An 18,084-nucleotide genomic window follows, 5' to 3' on the forward strand; every position below is an offset into this window, starting at 1 on the left:
AAATGTCAAAGTAAGACATTCTACATACAGGGGGAATGAAGAGGAGGGATGTGGAGGCCTCTGTGACCTCATCTACAGATGCTTAAACTGGCTCTTGGGATGTGTGATGTCACCTTGTTATGGGGGCAAGAGCCTGAGCTTGTACAGGACCTGGAGCTGTACTGTCATATAATCAGGCACACCTCGAGGCATAGCCTAGGTTCTGGAACCCAGCGTCTTAAGAGAGGCAGGACTCTCTTATTCTTTGGAGTGTCCAACAGGGAGAGGAGGAGGGCTGGGGACGCCAGCTTGTCCCTCCCTTTTAGCTGTCTCATGTTGGCATTTACCTCAGTACTTTTATCCTTTCACCTTCAGTGATTCCAACATTCTGCTAGGGGATTTCACAGACGATGTGGAAAACAACAGTGGCACCATGAGACGTATGATCTGGAGGAACGGACGCCCAGTTATGTACCCAAGTAGTATTTCTTGATTGGATTTCTTTGCAAGTCATGGCTTGTCCATAATAAACGCCATGTTCAAACGCTAAGATGTCTATCGGTGCATTAGTCACCAGGACACCCTAGGCCCAAGGTTGATGATTAATATAGTCGTAGCATTCGACCTCTTCCATTATATCTTTGTTTACTTTGGTGAATAGGGGGACCAAGTTGTCTACTGACCACCACCTGATAATGACTTGAATATGCTGGAACAGGTGGATGCAGGACAAAAAGTGTCTGCTGGGGAGCCCACTGCCAGGGATATTTTAAACTCCCAACTCCGGGAGAGCTGCTCTCAGATTCAAGTGGAGGCTGGGGACATGGAGGCTAGGGCACTGGGGCCAGAGCTGGTCTGCTATGAGGACAGGCAAATTTCCTCCTTGCTTTTGGCGGATGTTGTGGATCTGTTGGTTTACTCCTGCCAAGTTCTACAGCATAAACACGCCCCCCTTGCGGCTCCCTGGACCTTTTTAAACAATGTATGAAAATTTATTTTTTTGGTATGTTTATTTAACTCGTTGTGCAAGTCAAACAAACCTTCATTATGTTTTCCAATCATTGCCTGCATTTCTTTTTTGTAATGAGAGGTTGTCAAAAAATGAAAGTCATTTTGAAATGCATTTCCAGGGAAGATATGCTAAATATGCAGACGATCACCAAGATTGGAGTGAGAGAAAACATGCAATTGCAGAACTTCTGGATAAATTAGAAAAGAGCAAGGATAGTTTTGAGAGGTGGATTGCATCTCCAAACTCCACTACTGCTGCTAGTTTTGTTGCAAGCATGGAAAACCGTCCACGGATCGAACAGGTAATGCTCTGATACGCTTCCATTTTTCCCCAAAAAATTCTCAAAATAAAAGTAACACCATTGAAGGCTGGTGACAGAGGATATGGGATTTGGGGGATGGAAGTCAAGTCCTGCTTGGTTCCTCATGACTCAACCAACTCCTCCCAACAGAGACATGTTCTGCATTCATCAATGCAACAAAACCTAAACTGCATGGTGAAGCGGCGCGCAGTGATTTCCACGAGGTGAGAGTGTTCACTGCTCCTCCCTAACCTCATGCTACTATGTGGCATTTACTCCAGGCTAAACATTTAATTTGTATAGTGGGCTAATACACTTAGAGCCTGTATTGCCATACAAGGCTTATAGAAGACTTTTTTTTTTTCGGCTCCAGGCAGTATTTTTTTTTTTGTTTGTTTGTTTTTTTGGTCCAATATGGCTCTTTGAGCAGCTTGGGTTGCCGAACCCTGTTCTTGGTAGATCAAATTGGAGGAGGCCCAGACCACGGCCAAATACATGCCTGAGGGAATATGTTTTCAGCTGGCCTTGGAACACTTACGGTTGTTGGGGAGAGGGGACCAAGAGAATACCTTGCCAAGACTGATAAAGCCGCGACCTGGTGGTCCCAGACATAAGGAAGATCAGTACGAGTATTTTTCTAGAATATATTTTATTCTTCCCAAAAGTTTCCTGTTATTAATAATATCCTTTATTTGCTGATTCGTTACTTTGGTTCAGCTTTAACATTGCACTTGAGCCTTTAATCATGCTGTTGAGGACTTATTCCAAAAATGGCCACCCATCCTGTCAACAACTAAAAGATGACTTCAGAGTTCTAATGTTCCTTGTATAGGTTTTCCGTCGTACCATGTAATTAAGTTAACATTCAAAGGAATTGAGGTGTATCACCTGAATTTTGTCAATAAAAAAGTAAAATATACTTCTTCGATGTATACCAATAAAGTTAAAAAAAGTTAAAAAAAAAAAAAAAAAAAAAGGGAAGAGAGAGCTCCAAGGACTTAAAGAGAAATGAGTTCATTATCTTGCCAAATGTTTTCTTAGTAGCTAAAAAGCTACCTGGCTACAGAGCCACAGCAATAAATGAGCGTTGCCTGGAGATGATGTAGACTTAGAACATCAAAAGGTTATCTCGATGTGAATACCTCTTCAATGTCACATGCACATTGAAAAAAGAGTGGCAGGCTGGGTTAGATAATAGAGTTTATGTTAATTATTGAATTTATCAGCCCTACTGGTAAAATGTATTGAGAGAATCAGGTGAAGATCGTTTTACCAGTACTGGTGATCAGTTGAGGATATTAAGAGGTCTAATGAGGATGCCTTTTTCATTCATATTTTCAAGTTTTTTGTGACATGTTTTGTTAAAAATACACACTTCGCTTCCTGGATGAATTATATAAAGTATGATGCTGTAGAGAATATCCTGAGTTTTTAGTATTGATGAGTCTGGTTGATTTGTTTCAAAACTTTCACCCTCACAACTCATCCTGGATGGATATCTGAAAAAAGTTATATCAAGAGGGGAAAAAGCAACGTGCTTTAATTATGCTCTGAGAAATAAGAAAATATCAAAACATGTTCTTATATTGCTGAAGATAAGGGTGACGAGTTTTGAAAGCATTAAAAGAAAAAATTGTTTGATTTTCAAAGAATTTCGTTTTTTTCGCTTTTCCGGTTTTAAATAACTAAAATGTTAGAATATGAATAATAAAAATGCAGATGCCAGTTAGTGACCAGAGTAACAATAGAAATCCAATTAGTATCTATAACATTTACAGTCTTTCCTATATTAGCTTTAGAATCACTTTGGGCTATATCGAAAAGTGATTAATGTAATTTGCGCACATTCAAAATAACTGATTATCCAAAAACAGCCAGATTCCTTCAAGTTTGAGAAACTTCAATGTCAAAGTGTTTTTGGTTTGCAATAACATCAGTTACTATGAGCTCTGAACAGAACTGTATCAATAAGTGATTCATTCATCAGTCTCCAGAGCAATAACATGCCTCTGCACATAATCATCATTTCTGTTCATGTCTTGACAGAATCATTTGTTTTGCAGAGGGACAGAGAAAACATGTGTAGAAAGCATTAACTCCAGTCTTATACACTGCAAGGAGCTCATAATAAGCACATCTCAGCCCCACTGACTTATGTAACGTAGCATGTCACTGTGCATCTACATCTGGCTCAACAGCAACATCATAAACATGCCTTTCTGATGGTTTCTCTGTCAGTACAGTCTTTGTCTGCATAACAGGGGATTGTTCTCAATAAAGATTTACGTGAAACGTCGTGCGAAGAGGTCGTCACAGTAGACGCACAACATCTTGATGCAGCTGGGAAGATTTTCCCAGCAGCTCACAGATTACTTGAGGGGCTGACGGGACAGTCAACACACACAGAAAGCCTGTGACCCCTGCTGTCTGCACAGGGGACTGCAAATAACTGCATATCACGAAGCAGAAGCATGTTTTGAATTCTGGAAGCAGACCTGCATTTTTCAGGGGCATTTACATTTATTTCATGCTGGTATGTGCATGGTGAAATAAAAGTGAACAAGAACATCAGCCCCCTATAAAATTCACGGCTGTTCATTACACACTAATTAGGAAGTTGTTAGATTAGTGAATGTCTGCCTTGACCTTTCCTTAAAATGGCACTTTGTTGTTAACTAAACTTACCATTATGCAGCACGGAGAGAATAGCTTTCTAAAGCAGAATAGATCTAATCAGACACAAGGGATGATAAGGGAGGTGGTGTGTGTGGGCAGAGGAGGGGATAGAGTCAGGACAATACTCCGCATCACAAAAAGGTTCTTTTCATCTGATGGGTTCTTAGTCTGTACACTGGATGTTCTTTTTTCAATTGCACCCAAAGAAGTTTATTTATAGCTTGAGGGTCACATCAGAAAACACGATGGCTTAATCACTTTCAAGACAGATGTTTTTGTTTAAGCTCCATTCAAAGCAACTACTATTTATTTTTACATTTTTCGTCATTCCTGACAATGTAAATAGTGCGAACTTTAACACGCTATTAGGGAACTTTCATCTAAGCAGGCAGAGTTTGAGAGAGTCCCTCATCCTGAATTTTATATGAGTTTATAAGGGGTGTAATTGTGTACATGATGAGAAAAAGATGCTAAGGATGGAGTAGAAGGGGTAAATAATGTACTCTCTCATCATGCAGGTGGATAAGTGGGAATTGCTTCATTCCTTTTTTATTATCTTAACTTGTTTATTTATAAGGGGTATTGAGGGTCGGATGTGACAATCAATAGCGGTCACTGAGTGAGAGACAGTACACCTTGGGTAGGGAGCCGGTTCATCATAGGGCAACACAGAGACACACAGGACAAAGACATATTCCATATTCTATATTTCACAGAGTTTTAAAGAAATTAATCCCTTTCCTATTGAAAAAAGTGTAAGATGTACACGATTTAAGACATGTATTATTGACTTAATTGACTAAAACTAAAATGAATTGAATTGGCTAATGTGCAATTAAAAGTCAGCTTTAGCTTAAACGAAGCCAAAGTTAAAATGGATTTAAGTTTAAAACTATTAAATCTGTATATAGATATAGTCTTAGAATTGACACAATTTGTTTAAAGTCAAATGTGTGAATCATGTAGTGAATGTATGCATGTAGATGATTCGATTAACATCATTCCGACCCCTTCAGAGTCCAGCAAACCCAGCTTCCCCAAAGAGTTCTTTGAAATTGTTTTAATTGTTTTTGTCTGATAGAACTACCTCTGTGAAGTGCCTAGAAATGGTTTGCTATATTGGTACTATATTGGGGTAACAGTGGTGTTATGTGCAGGAGTTTGCCTTGCAATCGGAGGGTTGCTGGTTTGTGCCCCTGCTCTGGCTTTCAGTGTTGTTGTGTCCTTGGGCAAGACACTACAACTGCATTACTACTGATGGTGGTCTTAGGCAGCTCGCTTCTGTTAGTGAGCCCCAGGGTAGCTGTGGCTACAATGTAGCTTGCCATCATCAGTGAATAGTTGAATGACTGAATGTAATGTAAAGCACTGGTCAAGTCTCCTGACTTGAAAAAGTGCTATATAAGTATAGGCCATTTATTTATAAACTAAAAAGAATATAATTTATAATAATAAATACATTTTCCATGAGGCTTATACTGTATATGGTTAAAAGTCAGCTTTCTTAACAGTAGCTTTGAAAGGTTTCTGACTTCTGGTTGGACCTGAAAGTGAATTAGGTTCAAGATACCTGTGTTTTTTTTAGCTTATGTTCAGAATTGTACAGAATTTACATTAGTAGGAAAAGCTGCCTGTGAACATCAGTAACTTGCGTAAAATACCAATACCTACAGATCCAGCAACAACAAACAATTATGTTGGGGAAATAAGTGTTTGCTTTGGTTATAGACAGTCTTTACTCATTTGGAGTAAGACTTTACATTACCGAATAACAAAGTGAATCTCACTCTGTCTGGAGTGACCATTTCCTTCTGCACAGAGTCATGGCCCAAACATATTCAAAATGTAGTCCTGGTTTAATTCCAAAGTCTAAAATACAACAAAATCTAATGTTTTGTGCCTTTAGGTCTTTGAAAGTTCACCTCTTTACTGCAATTGGCCTCTGATTGTCTGCTTCTACATCTTTGAGACACTAAAAGTCTTCAGGACCATGGTAAACCAAAGAAATGTTTGTTGATGGAAATCATTTTGGAATTAATAACTGATTTTTATTGCAGTAAACACTAAACCGATTAATTGTTTCATCGTTAGTTCCCAGTTTTTTTGTTATTTTTTTTATCTCAAGACCTTTTAAAAGTAAACATAGCATTTAGATGAATTAATTGGCAGACAGTGTTTTCTTTATCATTGACCTAAATGAAGTAAAGAAGCTCTAGAACTATAGAAGCTCGGTAGATGTCTGAAATGTATCTGGTTTGACTGTAAACACAAACCTATTTAAACGTGTTGAAAATCAGCGATAGTCCCTGCACAGCACAGTAGCAGCATTCTGTGCTTTGGAACTATTTATCTTAAACTGCAGAAAGAACAGATTGTAAAGCATTAAAACAAAATGTCCTGTGAGATAAGTTAAAACTGATGCTATTCCAAGATGAAAGGAATTTTGTTTGAATACTCTTTTTTTAAAGATCTGCATAACTCTACATCCAGGGGTGCTGGTGACTAGACTGCATTATACCAACGCCTTTAAATTTCAGTCCTAGTATAGAATCACATCTTCCTTTACTTTGATCCACTTCCTTATCCAGAAAACCCCCCTCAGTCCCCTTTGAGTGATCTTCTGCTCTCCTTCCTCCTACCTTTCCCCTCTGGCTCCTGCGCTTCCTAATCCTCTTTCTCGCGCTGGGTTGATTAATAATAAATGAAGCGGATCATCTATCGATTCCATCCTCTGTGTTAGCACAGTAGAAGATATCAAACCTGTCAGTGGATCTTAATATAGCTCTGCCATTTGAGGACAATGGTAGCATTTGTTGGGTTAAGTTCTTTTTAAGCAAAGGAGAGTGGACCTAAGAAGGATGTTCCCTTTATGAAGGAGGAGGGGGTGATCTGTGATAGGTGTGAAACCAGCATCTCACCTTCCTTCTGGCTCTTTATTAAAGTTTGTCTAAGCCAAGCTGTGAGCCTTTAGGCTTCTTGTGTTGCCCCGATGCAGAGAATTTCTCTACGCAGCCATTTTTGGCCTGCTGCTCTCACTTAATCAATCTGGCAGATTGGCTTTGCTCCCTGACAGAGGAAGGACCCTGTCGAGACCATGATTGAGCATAAGAGAGATGTATGTCTGTCTCTCTTGGTTAATATCACCAGTCAACATTATGCAGGGTTCAGTAGCCGTTACACTGAGGACAGAAAGGGAGGGGTATAGCTGCTGGAACAGGATCAGTTACTCTGACTGGACTTTGGCCAAGTTCTGCTAACTTGATTTTATTTTGCCTCCTCAGATTTGGCCAGTCACAAAAAAGAAAAAAAAACTAACAGCACCCAGGAGTGTTTTCCATCAATTCTCTTTTGGGTGACCGGAAAATGATGGATTTCAGCTGTGTGGACTCGGACTGTTCATCGAGGTGGTGCAATCTAAAGACGTGCGGTGTATTCTAAAGTGGCCATGAGTGTGACGATGCATTCAGCGCTGGTCCAAAACAGAGTCTGTCATTTAGCCCAACAGCACTTTGTATCTTTCCTCCTCACGATGGATGAGCTATATAGTGGACTAAAATTTGTTTCTAAATACTGACAGAAACAGAGTGTCTCACAGTCTTGTTGTTTTAAAGTCTCAAATCACAAGTCAACAGACTGTGTTTTATACAAACCTGCCAAGTGTTTTAATTTTAGTCATTTACATCAACATTTACTGTTGTGGCGTTTGTCCAAAGCTACTTAAAAAGGCACAATCCAAGCCAAGACCAATCGAGGATACAGCTTAGAATATGATTCACGGATCATCCTAATCAGCGAATTGAATTGGCAACAACTTTTACAACCAAATGATTATGTCAAAATAAGTAAATCATGATTGTTCAAGAAACGTTCTCCCAACCTCTATTATTTACTTGTTTTCTCTTTTAGAACTACTATAAAATACATTCAAGTAATGAAGCTTTTATGATCATAATGAATGATAATTGGGCTGCATAGCACTGGTAGCTCTGCTGCCTTGCAGCAAGAAGGTTCCTGCATGGAGTTCGCATATTCTCCCTGAGAATGCGTGGGTTCTCTCCGGGTACTCCGGCTCATGATCTCTCCGAGTACTCTGGCTCATGTCAACCTAACGGTTATGTCCAAAAACTAGACTGTTAGGTTAATTGGCTTCTCTTTAGGCGTGAGTGTGTGTATGAATGGTTGTATGTCCTGTTTTTCTCTGTGTTATCCTGCGAAGGACTGGTGACCTGTCCAGGGTGTACCTCGCCTCTCGCCCGAGGACAGCTGGAGATAGGCAGCAGCATCGCTTGGGATAAGTGTGACAAAAAATCGATGGAATGGATAATTCATAATCAATTTAAACCTTTTTCAGAAATACTTTTCTATGCCTCCTGTGGGTTTTCACTAGGTGGAGTTCGGAGCACAGTAGTTTTGAACAATATAAAACTTGTCCTAAGGTGCACACTGGTGTACAATGTTACTCCAGCTAATTACCTAAAACAGTAACATTAAAGGTCCACTGTGTAACTTTTGGCCACTAGGGGCACCAGACCTGTAACTGCCCGTATTTTGCTTCTACTAAAGATCGAAAATAATAAAAAAGATTATGACTTTAGACTACGAGCAAACTGTTAACTTACCCGTCTAAAAATAAAGTTGAAAAAAGAGAATTGGTTTTACATCAGCCTGCCCCAACGTACAAACTCCCTTCCAAGATCTACTCTCGTTTTTCCTCGCACACGATCCCTTTCACGCTTTCTCTTTAAAGCTTCCTTAGAAGGTTTAAATTTCTCCTTGCCTCAGGGATGAGCAGTAGTCGAGAAGGTGCAAAAATACTGGAGCAAAAGTCTTAGCTCCATGACTATATAAGAGCCTGTGACCGTAAAACGGTACATTCTTCCAGGTCACATGACCTGGCTAATGACTGTGCGTCTTCTCCCAATGGTATTTCAAGAGGAGAGACCCACTCGTAGCATTGATAGTGTCTAGCACTGTATTGGCCTGAGGCATCATTTAAAATAACTCATATGTGTCAATTATTTAGGTCACAAACTCCACAGTGTGCCTTCAATAACTAAAAAACATATATAAGCACTAAATCTATTACTTTGTGCAAAAATATTGAGCGAGTCCTCATTTCTTTATATATGGTTTTCTTGTGTTGATGAGTCGATGAAATCAGCTGGTTTTCCTTAGATAGAAAACTCTGAATCAGTCTGAGTGTATGATCTGGTTGAATTGTCTCAGCAAAGTGCCTTGAGATGACATGTGTTGTGGATTGGCGCTATATAAATAAACTGAATTGTATTGTGATCCTCTCAAGTTACCTCAAATAACTCCCACTTTTCTGAAGGCCTTAAAGCATTCTCATCCTACTCATTTTCTGAGAGATATTTTGTTGTTATTGTTTGTTTGCTTGGTATTCAGGTCAGTAAAAACTATTACTATCTAACCCTCAATAACATCTAATTAGTCTTTATTTACATAAAATTTAAAAATAACAATGATAATCTGTATTTTGTAAATTTACATTCCAAATAAAATGTTTATTTAACCTATCACATTTAAGAAACTGCGCGCACCAGAGGAGCAATCTGGGGCTGAAGGATTTGCTCAGGAGCCTGAGTGGCAGTCTATGGGGTACATTAAAAATAATGTATTGTTCCCAAAGCTTTGTTGTAACTGATATTATAGATGTTTCATTAAAGTATTTGTTAATACTGAAGGCTGTAGACAGAAAGAATCTCATGTAGTGCTCTGTCTTGCAGTGGATCCAGAAAAGCCTCTGACTGCTGACACTACTAGTAAAGGGCAGTTGGATGAAGGAGAGAGTATTGAAGAATACTTGAAGTGCTTGCAGCCGTGTTTGGATAGCAAACACTCTGCTCTAAGCAATAGGCCAACCCCGACTTTTTTTAAAATAATCTTTATTCTGAAAAAAATAAACAGTTGGAAAACTGACATTTGAATCAATAGTAGGCTAGAGAGTACAGCACGGTCTTTAAGCAGTGAAAAAATAACTACTCTCAAAAATTTCATAGCCTTTTCGTAACAACAGATGTAGGATGTGGTGAACTGTCATTGATCTTCCTCTGTGAAACTTATAATGAATATAGAACATGCAGGGTGCTTCCCATCAAAGTATATGATATGGAAGTAAAGTAATGTAAAAATGAATAAATACTTTAATAAATTTAATGAACTCTGTTTTATGGATTTTTACAAAGACCGTGTCTCTCAACAGAAATGCCGTACATGTCCTTTCTAAGTATGGTTCCATACATGAAGGTCTTTGGGGATTTATTGTCCCTCGCCTACATTTCATGTTTAAATAGTTAAAAGCCTCTGTGTGAATAATCAGCATATGCAAACATGATGCTAACAGAGGTTCATAGAACATACAATCTGCATTGGTTTTGGCACAAGTTAGACAAATCCTTAGCTTCTGCCTCTGGGTTCATATAATCATAATCTGTACTAAATAAAGATGCTATGACAGTTAGCTATACTACATATATTATATTAAATACTTGTATTTTTCAAGGAGACCCCGCTTTGAACATTCTGAACTCCCCTTTTGCTCTGATCTACAATCATAAAGTCATTTAAACTGTTTTTACTGTTTTAATCTAGATTTGTGTGNACTTTGTGCAAAAATATTGAGCGAGTCCTCATTTCTTTATATATGGTTTTCTTGTGTTGATGAGTCGATGAAATCAGCTGGTTTTCCTTAGATAGAAAACTCTGAATCAGTCTGAGTGTATGATCTGGTTGAATTGTCTCAGCAAAGTGCCTTGAGATGACATGTGTTGTGGATTGGCGCTATATAAATAAACTGAATTGTATTGTGATCCTCTCAAGTTACCTCAAATAACTCCCACTTTTCTGAAGGCCTTAAAGCATTCTCATCCTACTCATTTTCTGAGAGATATTTTGTTGTTATTGTTTGTTTGCTTGGTATTCAGGTCAGTAAAAACTATTACTATCTAACCCTCAATAACATCTAATTAGTCTTTATTTACATAAAATTTAAAAATAACAATGATAATCTGTATTTTGTAAATTTACATTCCAAATAAAATGTTTATTTAACCTATCACATTTAAGAAACTGCGCGCACCAGAGGAGCAATCTGGGGCTGAAGGATTTGCTCAGGAGCCTGAGTGGCAGTCTATGGGGTACATTAAAAATAATGTATTGTTCCCAAAGCTTTGTTGTAACTGATATTATAGATGTTTCATTAAAGTATTTGTTAATACTGAAGGCTGTAGACAGAAAGAATCTCATGTAGTGCTCTGTCTTGCAGTGGATCCAGAAAAGCCTCTGACTGCTGACACTACTAGTAAAGGGCAGTTGGATGAAGGAGAGAGTATTGAAGAATACTTGAAGTGCTTGCAGCCGTGTTTGGATAGCAAACACTCTGCTCTAAGCAATAGGCCAACCCCGACTTTTTTTAAAATAATCTTTATTCTGAAAAAAATAAACAGTTGGAAAACTGACATTTGAATCAATAGTAGGCTAGAGAGTACAGCACGGTCTTTAAGCAGTGAAAAAATAACTACTCTCAAAAATTTCATAGCCTTTTCGTAACAACAGATGTAGGATGTGGTGAACTGTCATTGATCTTCCTCTGTGAAACTTATAATGAATATAGAACATGCAGGGTGCTTCCCATCAAAGTATATGATATGGAAGTAAAGTAATGTAAAAATGAATAAATTCTTTTAAATTTAATGAACTCTGTTTTATGGATTTTTACAAAGACCGTGTCTCTCAACAGAAATGCCGTACATGTCCTTTCTAAGTATGGTTCCATACATGAAGGTCTTTGGGGATTTATTGTCCCTCGCCTACATTTCATGTTTAAATAGTTAAAAGCCTCTGTGTGAATAATCAGCATATGCAAACATGATGCTAACAGAGGTTCATAGAACATACAATCTGCATTGGTTTTGGCACAAGTTAGACAAATCCTTAGCTTCTGCCTCTGGGTTCATATAATCATAATCTGTACTAAATAAAGATGCTATGACAGTTAGCTATACTACATATATTATATTAAATACTTGTATTTTTCAAGGAGACCCCACTTTGAACATTCTGAACTCCCCTTTTGCTCTGATCTACAATCATAAAGTCATTTAAACTGTTTTTACTGTTTTAATCTAGATTTGTGTGTACTTTATAACAAGTGCTCCTGCACAAGGATAGTAACAACAAACATTGATTTTATTAAATCCACAAACTATACCAATGATAACATAGTTTGGAAAGCATAAAAGAGCACTTTAGCATCAACATTATGTTTCTAAAAAGCCATTAGCTTAAAACTTGGCACAAGGTAGATGACCATCCCTCAAACTCTGCATCATCTTTTTGCTGGGTTTCATCCAACTTACAGAAATGTAACTTTAAGATATTTTGTCATTTGCTGCAGATAGTTTTTTGTGCTTGATTTTTTTCTTTTATCTTTTTCACATACCTAATTCTTAAAACAGACACTGTGCACATAAATGGACAGAAAACAAGGTCCAATGGGGTTTGTTAGAAGTGAACAGCTTGCAAATAAAGAAGATTCAGTCCCCAATAGACACAGCTTTCTCATGCCACATATTGATTAGCCCCTCTGCAAGGCACTTGCATATGCATGAAATGCACGTAATGTTAACATTACTAGAAAAGCACAATATAAGCTTTGTGATAACATTCAGGACACATGGATCACATTAAAAACATTTAAAGCAGAGTTAGATAAAAAAAAAAAAATCACAAATTAAAGACACCTTTTAAAGCATATCTTCATTCTTCACATGAAAACAGGAAAACGACACATCCGCATAGCCATATACCAGTATATGGCTCTGATTTGTGCATTAAAACTGACAGGCCATGCAAGGTGAGTAATGACTGAAGAAGCAGCCAAGATGCCTCAGTTTCTCTCAAAGGGAGCTTAAGACATCCACAGCTTAGGTGGGTGAACCTGTTGACAGGTCAGCTATCAATTGCGCACTTCACATGACTGGTTGTTATGGAGGAGAGGCTAGAGAGTCATTGTTCAAAGAGGTTCCGCTTAAAGTTTGCCACAAACTTAGAGGAGCAACAACAAAATGTGTAAGAAGGTTCTCTGTCTTGGATTTATCGGCACACAAAGAAAATACTGTGTGGCAGAAAACTGCCCAGTGCTTCTTATTTCTAATAAAATACTATTCCTACCATGAAACATCGCTGTAGCATCAGTTTTGCTATGTAAACTTTGCTGCTGTTTTAATTGCAGCAGAAGCTGGTTGCACAGAATATTGACTTGATTGCATCATAAACTGCCTAGCACACGTTACAGTTTTCAGATTTTTATTCATTTAAAAAGTATTTAAAACTTTGTTTTATCTGAATTCATTTACTCTAAAACTGTGCTGTTGTTTTTTTTGGTTTATCAACATGCTTTAGAGGACTTCTTCAAAGAGAATAACCATGGTTTTCATGCTCTCTGCACATTATCTTTTTTTCTTGCATTTTCTTTTAGGAGCACTTCACTCCTGAGTGTAAGTTCAAGGAAAGCGTGTTTGAGAACTACTATGTTACGTACTCGTCCATGCTTTACCGCCAGACCCAATCTGGACGCTCCTGGTATATTGGCATCAACCGGGATGGTCACATCATGAAGGGCAATCGGGTGAAGAAGACCAAAGGAGCCGCACATTTCCTGCCGAAAGTCATAGAAGGTTTGTGTCTTCAATGTTTTTGCCTCTCTCAATTTAAAAACATAACTATCTACATGTGCTTTGAACAAAATCACTTTTTATCACAGTCGCCATGTATAAGGAGCCATCGCTCCATGAGCTTGCCAGCGAACCGGTAAGTCCTCCACGGAAGACAGCGAAGACGTCAGACTCGCCAACGCTCAAAAATGGACGGAAGGAGTCTCCCCAGGCTGATGCCTCATAGCACAGGAGATCGAGGGTGGGACAAAAGAACAGAAGTGACACTGGGATCTCAGTTGCTCCTAATGCACTGAGTGTGGCTGAAAAAACAGCACTCACTGGCCACTATGTTCCATAATTGCATTTCCAGATGCCGGGATAAAAGGACCACAATTTTAAGGCCAAAAAGGCCTGAAAGAGGAGTCTCCACCCTCACCTGAAGTCACAGAACGAGAACCCAGGGTCTGCAATACCACCTCAACTTCCCCATGTGTGTCTCCCTCCCTCACACTGTGTCTCCTGTGACTTCTTAATGCATGGGTTTCTTTATTTTCCCACCAATTCATTATTTTATATTTGCTCTGTTTTACTTAATGTTCAGCCTGCACAAATTTCCCTTCTGACTCAGCAACATAATCCTAACCCATGTTGAGCTCCTTTTGAGCCTCCATGTTGGCGACAGCATGGTTCTTCCTAACCCTGTTCTCCATCAACCGATTGCCCACCAGCTAAACTAATAACAGGGTCTTCTAAAGCTTAAATCAAGATGAAACGGATCAGAGGAAAGCAATAAGTAGGAAGCCTGAGTCAGGTTATCCCAGCAGGCAAAGAGGAGCAAAGCAAGTTTTTTAGATTAAAAGAAATTATCTGTTTGTTTTTTTGTTTTTTTAATTCTTTTAATATAAGATTTTCAATTGATGATGTTTGCCTGTCAAATATAAGGTGATAATATTAGATAATTTATGAGTAAAAATGGTGATATAACAATGCTAAAAGTTAGACGGAAAAAAAACAATAAAAAATGAAAATAAGATCAAACAAAATATAAAAATATAAAATTATATGTAAAATTATGAGGGTACTTTATTCATTTATAATAAAAAATACATTTTTTATAATAATCTTTTTTTTTTACAAAAAATAAGGCATACCCTTCATACTTCCTGATTGCTACCACATGGTCAGTAATTACTGCACAGATCCATCAAAAGCTACAAATGAGCAACCAGGACACAAAGTTAAACCAGGGTGCATCGGAGTTCAGACGTATGGAAAAAGGTGCAGTAATGTATACTTCAGTCAGCATCTGCTGTCAGCATAAAACCGGGTTTGAAGCCCAACATCAAAGCCAGAGAGCCTATGAGCTGGAGCACTTGTTATTCCGAGGACGTCTGGCAGCTAATCCACTCCCTCGCGTTATAAAATCACCTTGGAAGAATTGCCCCTCCTCTCCAAAACAAAAAAAGAAAGAAAAAAATGGAGTGGTCTAAAGAAATGTCTCGGCGTGACAATGTTTTAACCCCATTGAGTGGGTGTGTGCAGATGGACCATAAGGTTTTTTTGTGCCTGTGTGTGACTGAGAGCCTGAGCATGCGATAGACGGTGCAAACGTGGGTAACATCCTCTGTGTCCTTCACACCCAGCTCACCATTGTGTCTTTGATACATCGGCTCCTGTGAGTAAGTGATACTCCATCCGTCTTGTGAACCATTCACAGTGACTCTCATCTCATGTAGGTTTGATAATAGTATGATTTCATGGCCACCGTTTAGGGATTATGTTTCAGACGGAAAAATTGGAAAAAGGGTTAGATCATCATTGGCATATGCTTTTATTGTTCTCTCTGCTAAAATCCATGATGGAATGGCAATGCCAGCATAATGTTCTCATGACAAACCTTTGCTTTGTCTGGCAAACAGCGGTAGATCTTAAGGGCAAGTAAAAAATATATTTTTTTGTGAGTCTAAGTCAAGTGGTAACATAATTCGAGGAAGGGTCCTAGAATGTGATTTTGGGAGTTAATGAATGTACACTAATGAAAGTGAAAGCAAGTCAGAAATAAAGAATGAAACTGTGAAAGAGGTTAAGTCACATGGAGGTGGTTAGTTAGGAAGAGTGAAAGATTAGCAGGTGTGTTCTTGGAAAGTGTCGATAAGGATTTTTAAGCAGCAAAGGAAACAGGATGGGTTCAGCTGTGTGGTATGCAGCATGTTGATATGGTAATGAATGAGAGACAAAGCGGCAACTTGAGGCACTGTATTCAGTATATGACAGTGGGAAAGAAGAGAATCAGTTGGACAGCTTTGCTCAACCAGCCCCAGCTTACTGAGTCTTTGAATTTTGGGGGAGTTTCTGCAAGAGGAAAATCCCTCAGTTTCTTTAAAAATATTCATTCATGTGGGAGATACAGTATCATAGACCTTTGGTTCTCTATTTGTTTCGTCTCCCAGGGAAATTCAGCATACTCATTTTCATTTCTATCATTAACCACAGTATAATTTTAAACCAACTGTGCAGCAGTTAGCTCTCAACTGCGCATTTATAAGATGCCCGTAAGCCTTAGATGTGGAAGTATTTGAATCCACAAAGCAGTGACACCAAAATGTTACTCTAAGTCTACTTAAAATGTATTCAGCTATGATAATTATTTAAAAGGGCGAGGTGGGGGTGGTCATTCAAGAAGAAACGAGCATCGAGCTAAGTTTAATCTGCTCTCTTAAGGTTAACTCTTCAGTTTATTCAGGATTTTGTGAAAGGATGATTAAACAGATTGGAGCAATGTCTTATATAATATACCTTTAAATAACTTCCAGGCCAAGAGTTTTGATGCGTAGCTGCAAGGGTAACAGTCACTTTGCTCTCTTCATCAATTGGTTTCAAATCAAACTTTCTGGCGCATGTCAAAAATTTGGCCATTTGTAACCACTGGAAGTATGTTTAGTACTCGGTGGCCCACTGAATATCTATAGAGATTTTATTTTCTATATTACTAGTTAACTGTGCAGATATATGGTTATATGACATAAATAATCTTTATTTTTTTGTTTTTGGGGGGAGTTTAGATGGCACTTGTGGCTTGTTTTTTCAACAGTAGGTTTGAGAGAGGGGGAGAGACATGAGGCAAAGGACCACAGGTTGGATTTGAACCCTGGTCGGCCACGTTGAGGACTATGGTCTCCGTACATGGGTACATGGATAATTTACCTTGATTCGGTTTAATGTAACTAGGCATGTTAAATTATTATTATGTTGCTAGAATTTGTCATTCATATTTAATGATACCAAATTTTATTATTAATAAAAGGTTTAAGGTGATTTCAAAGCCAAACCTTTATTTTGTCTAAATACTTTAATTTGTCGACATTAGTACAAAATCAAGTGAAAAGACAGTACATAATTGTGCAAGTGTATATCAATAAACAAAGGAAAAAGACAGGAAAATGACTCTTTTTCTACTCAGTAATAGGCTAACTTTGGCAGTCTTGTTGGATTTTGGGAACAAAGTTTGATAAAAACATACTAACAAACAACACTTTCTTGAAGCCTGAAAATTTAGAACACCATGTAGAAATTATAAATAGTATTTGCTTTTTAGTGCTTGAATATCTGCCCCACCTCACATACTGTCTGTGCCAACAGCACATGTGCAGTGAAAAAGAAAACCTGCCTCAATGGTGGCACCTTACAGAACAAAGAATTTGTATCATTCAAAAATAATGAGTTTGGAGTTTCCTGATTCCTACAGTTAGACAGTTTTTAAATTAGAGAACATAATACCCACATTTTCCATAATGCTTGTATGAAACATTTTTCCCCTTTTTAAATTCTTTTAAATCAGCACATTACCACCTCCTATTGGGGAGAAAAAATTGCAAACATTTGAATAGAGCTATTGGGGGCAGCTGATCTGAAAGCTGGTTAATCAAACTGTGAGGAGGAACTTGAACCTCAGTCGGCCTCGGCAGATGGCCGCTCATACTGAGCCTGGTTCTGCTGGAGGTTTCTTCCTGTTAAAAGGGAGTTTTTCCTCTCCACTGTCACTACAAGCATGCTTAGTGGCAGGGATTGCCTTCAAGTCAATGCAATCAACTGTTTTTTTCTTAAATAGAAAACTGTGAATCAATTTGACTGTATGATCTTGTTGAACTGTAAAGGGCTTGGGATGACTTGTTGTGAATTGGCACTATATAAATAAACTAAATTGAATTGAACTGATTCTAAGCTGGGCAATTGGAAGGAATGTTGCAGTAGGTTGCTTGTTGGGGATTATGCAAGTAAGCAAGATGGAACAAAGAATGTTAGGAAGTAGAAAAGAAAGGCACTGAGTATAAGACTAGAAGATTATTGTAGGTTTAGAATGGAAAATCTTGATTGGATACCTTTGTATGTGATCATTTGTAAAGGTTTGAGAGATCTGATTGTGTTTTACAAGCGAAAAT

At 38.2% G+C, this 18,084-nt stretch overlaps 1 protein-coding gene across 1 annotated transcript in view; it reads left to right on the forward strand.

Moving 5' to 3' along the window:
• LOC107082559 (fibroblast growth factor 11-like) overlaps positions 1-14,911 on the forward strand; it is a 48,142-nt gene extending 33,231 nt beyond the window's left edge. The window contains exons 4-5 of the mRNA XM_015371313.1: positions 13,468-13,666; positions 13,753-14,911. Of these exons, the coding sequence (XP_015226799.1) occupies positions 13,468-13,666; positions 13,753-13,889 (336 nt within the window). The 3' untranslated portion in view covers positions 13,890-14,911. The remainder of the gene's footprint in view (positions 1-13,467; positions 13,667-13,752) is intronic.
• Positions 14,912-18,084: the final 3,173 nt, after the last annotated feature.

Source organism: Cyprinodon variegatus, unplaced genomic scaffold, assembly GCF_000732505.1.
Source record: "Cyprinodon variegatus isolate N-32 unplaced genomic scaffold, C_variegatus-1.0 Scaffold56, whole genome shotgun sequence".
NCBI lineage: Eukaryota > Metazoa > Chordata > Actinopteri > Cyprinodontiformes > Cyprinodontidae > Cyprinodon > Cyprinodon variegatus.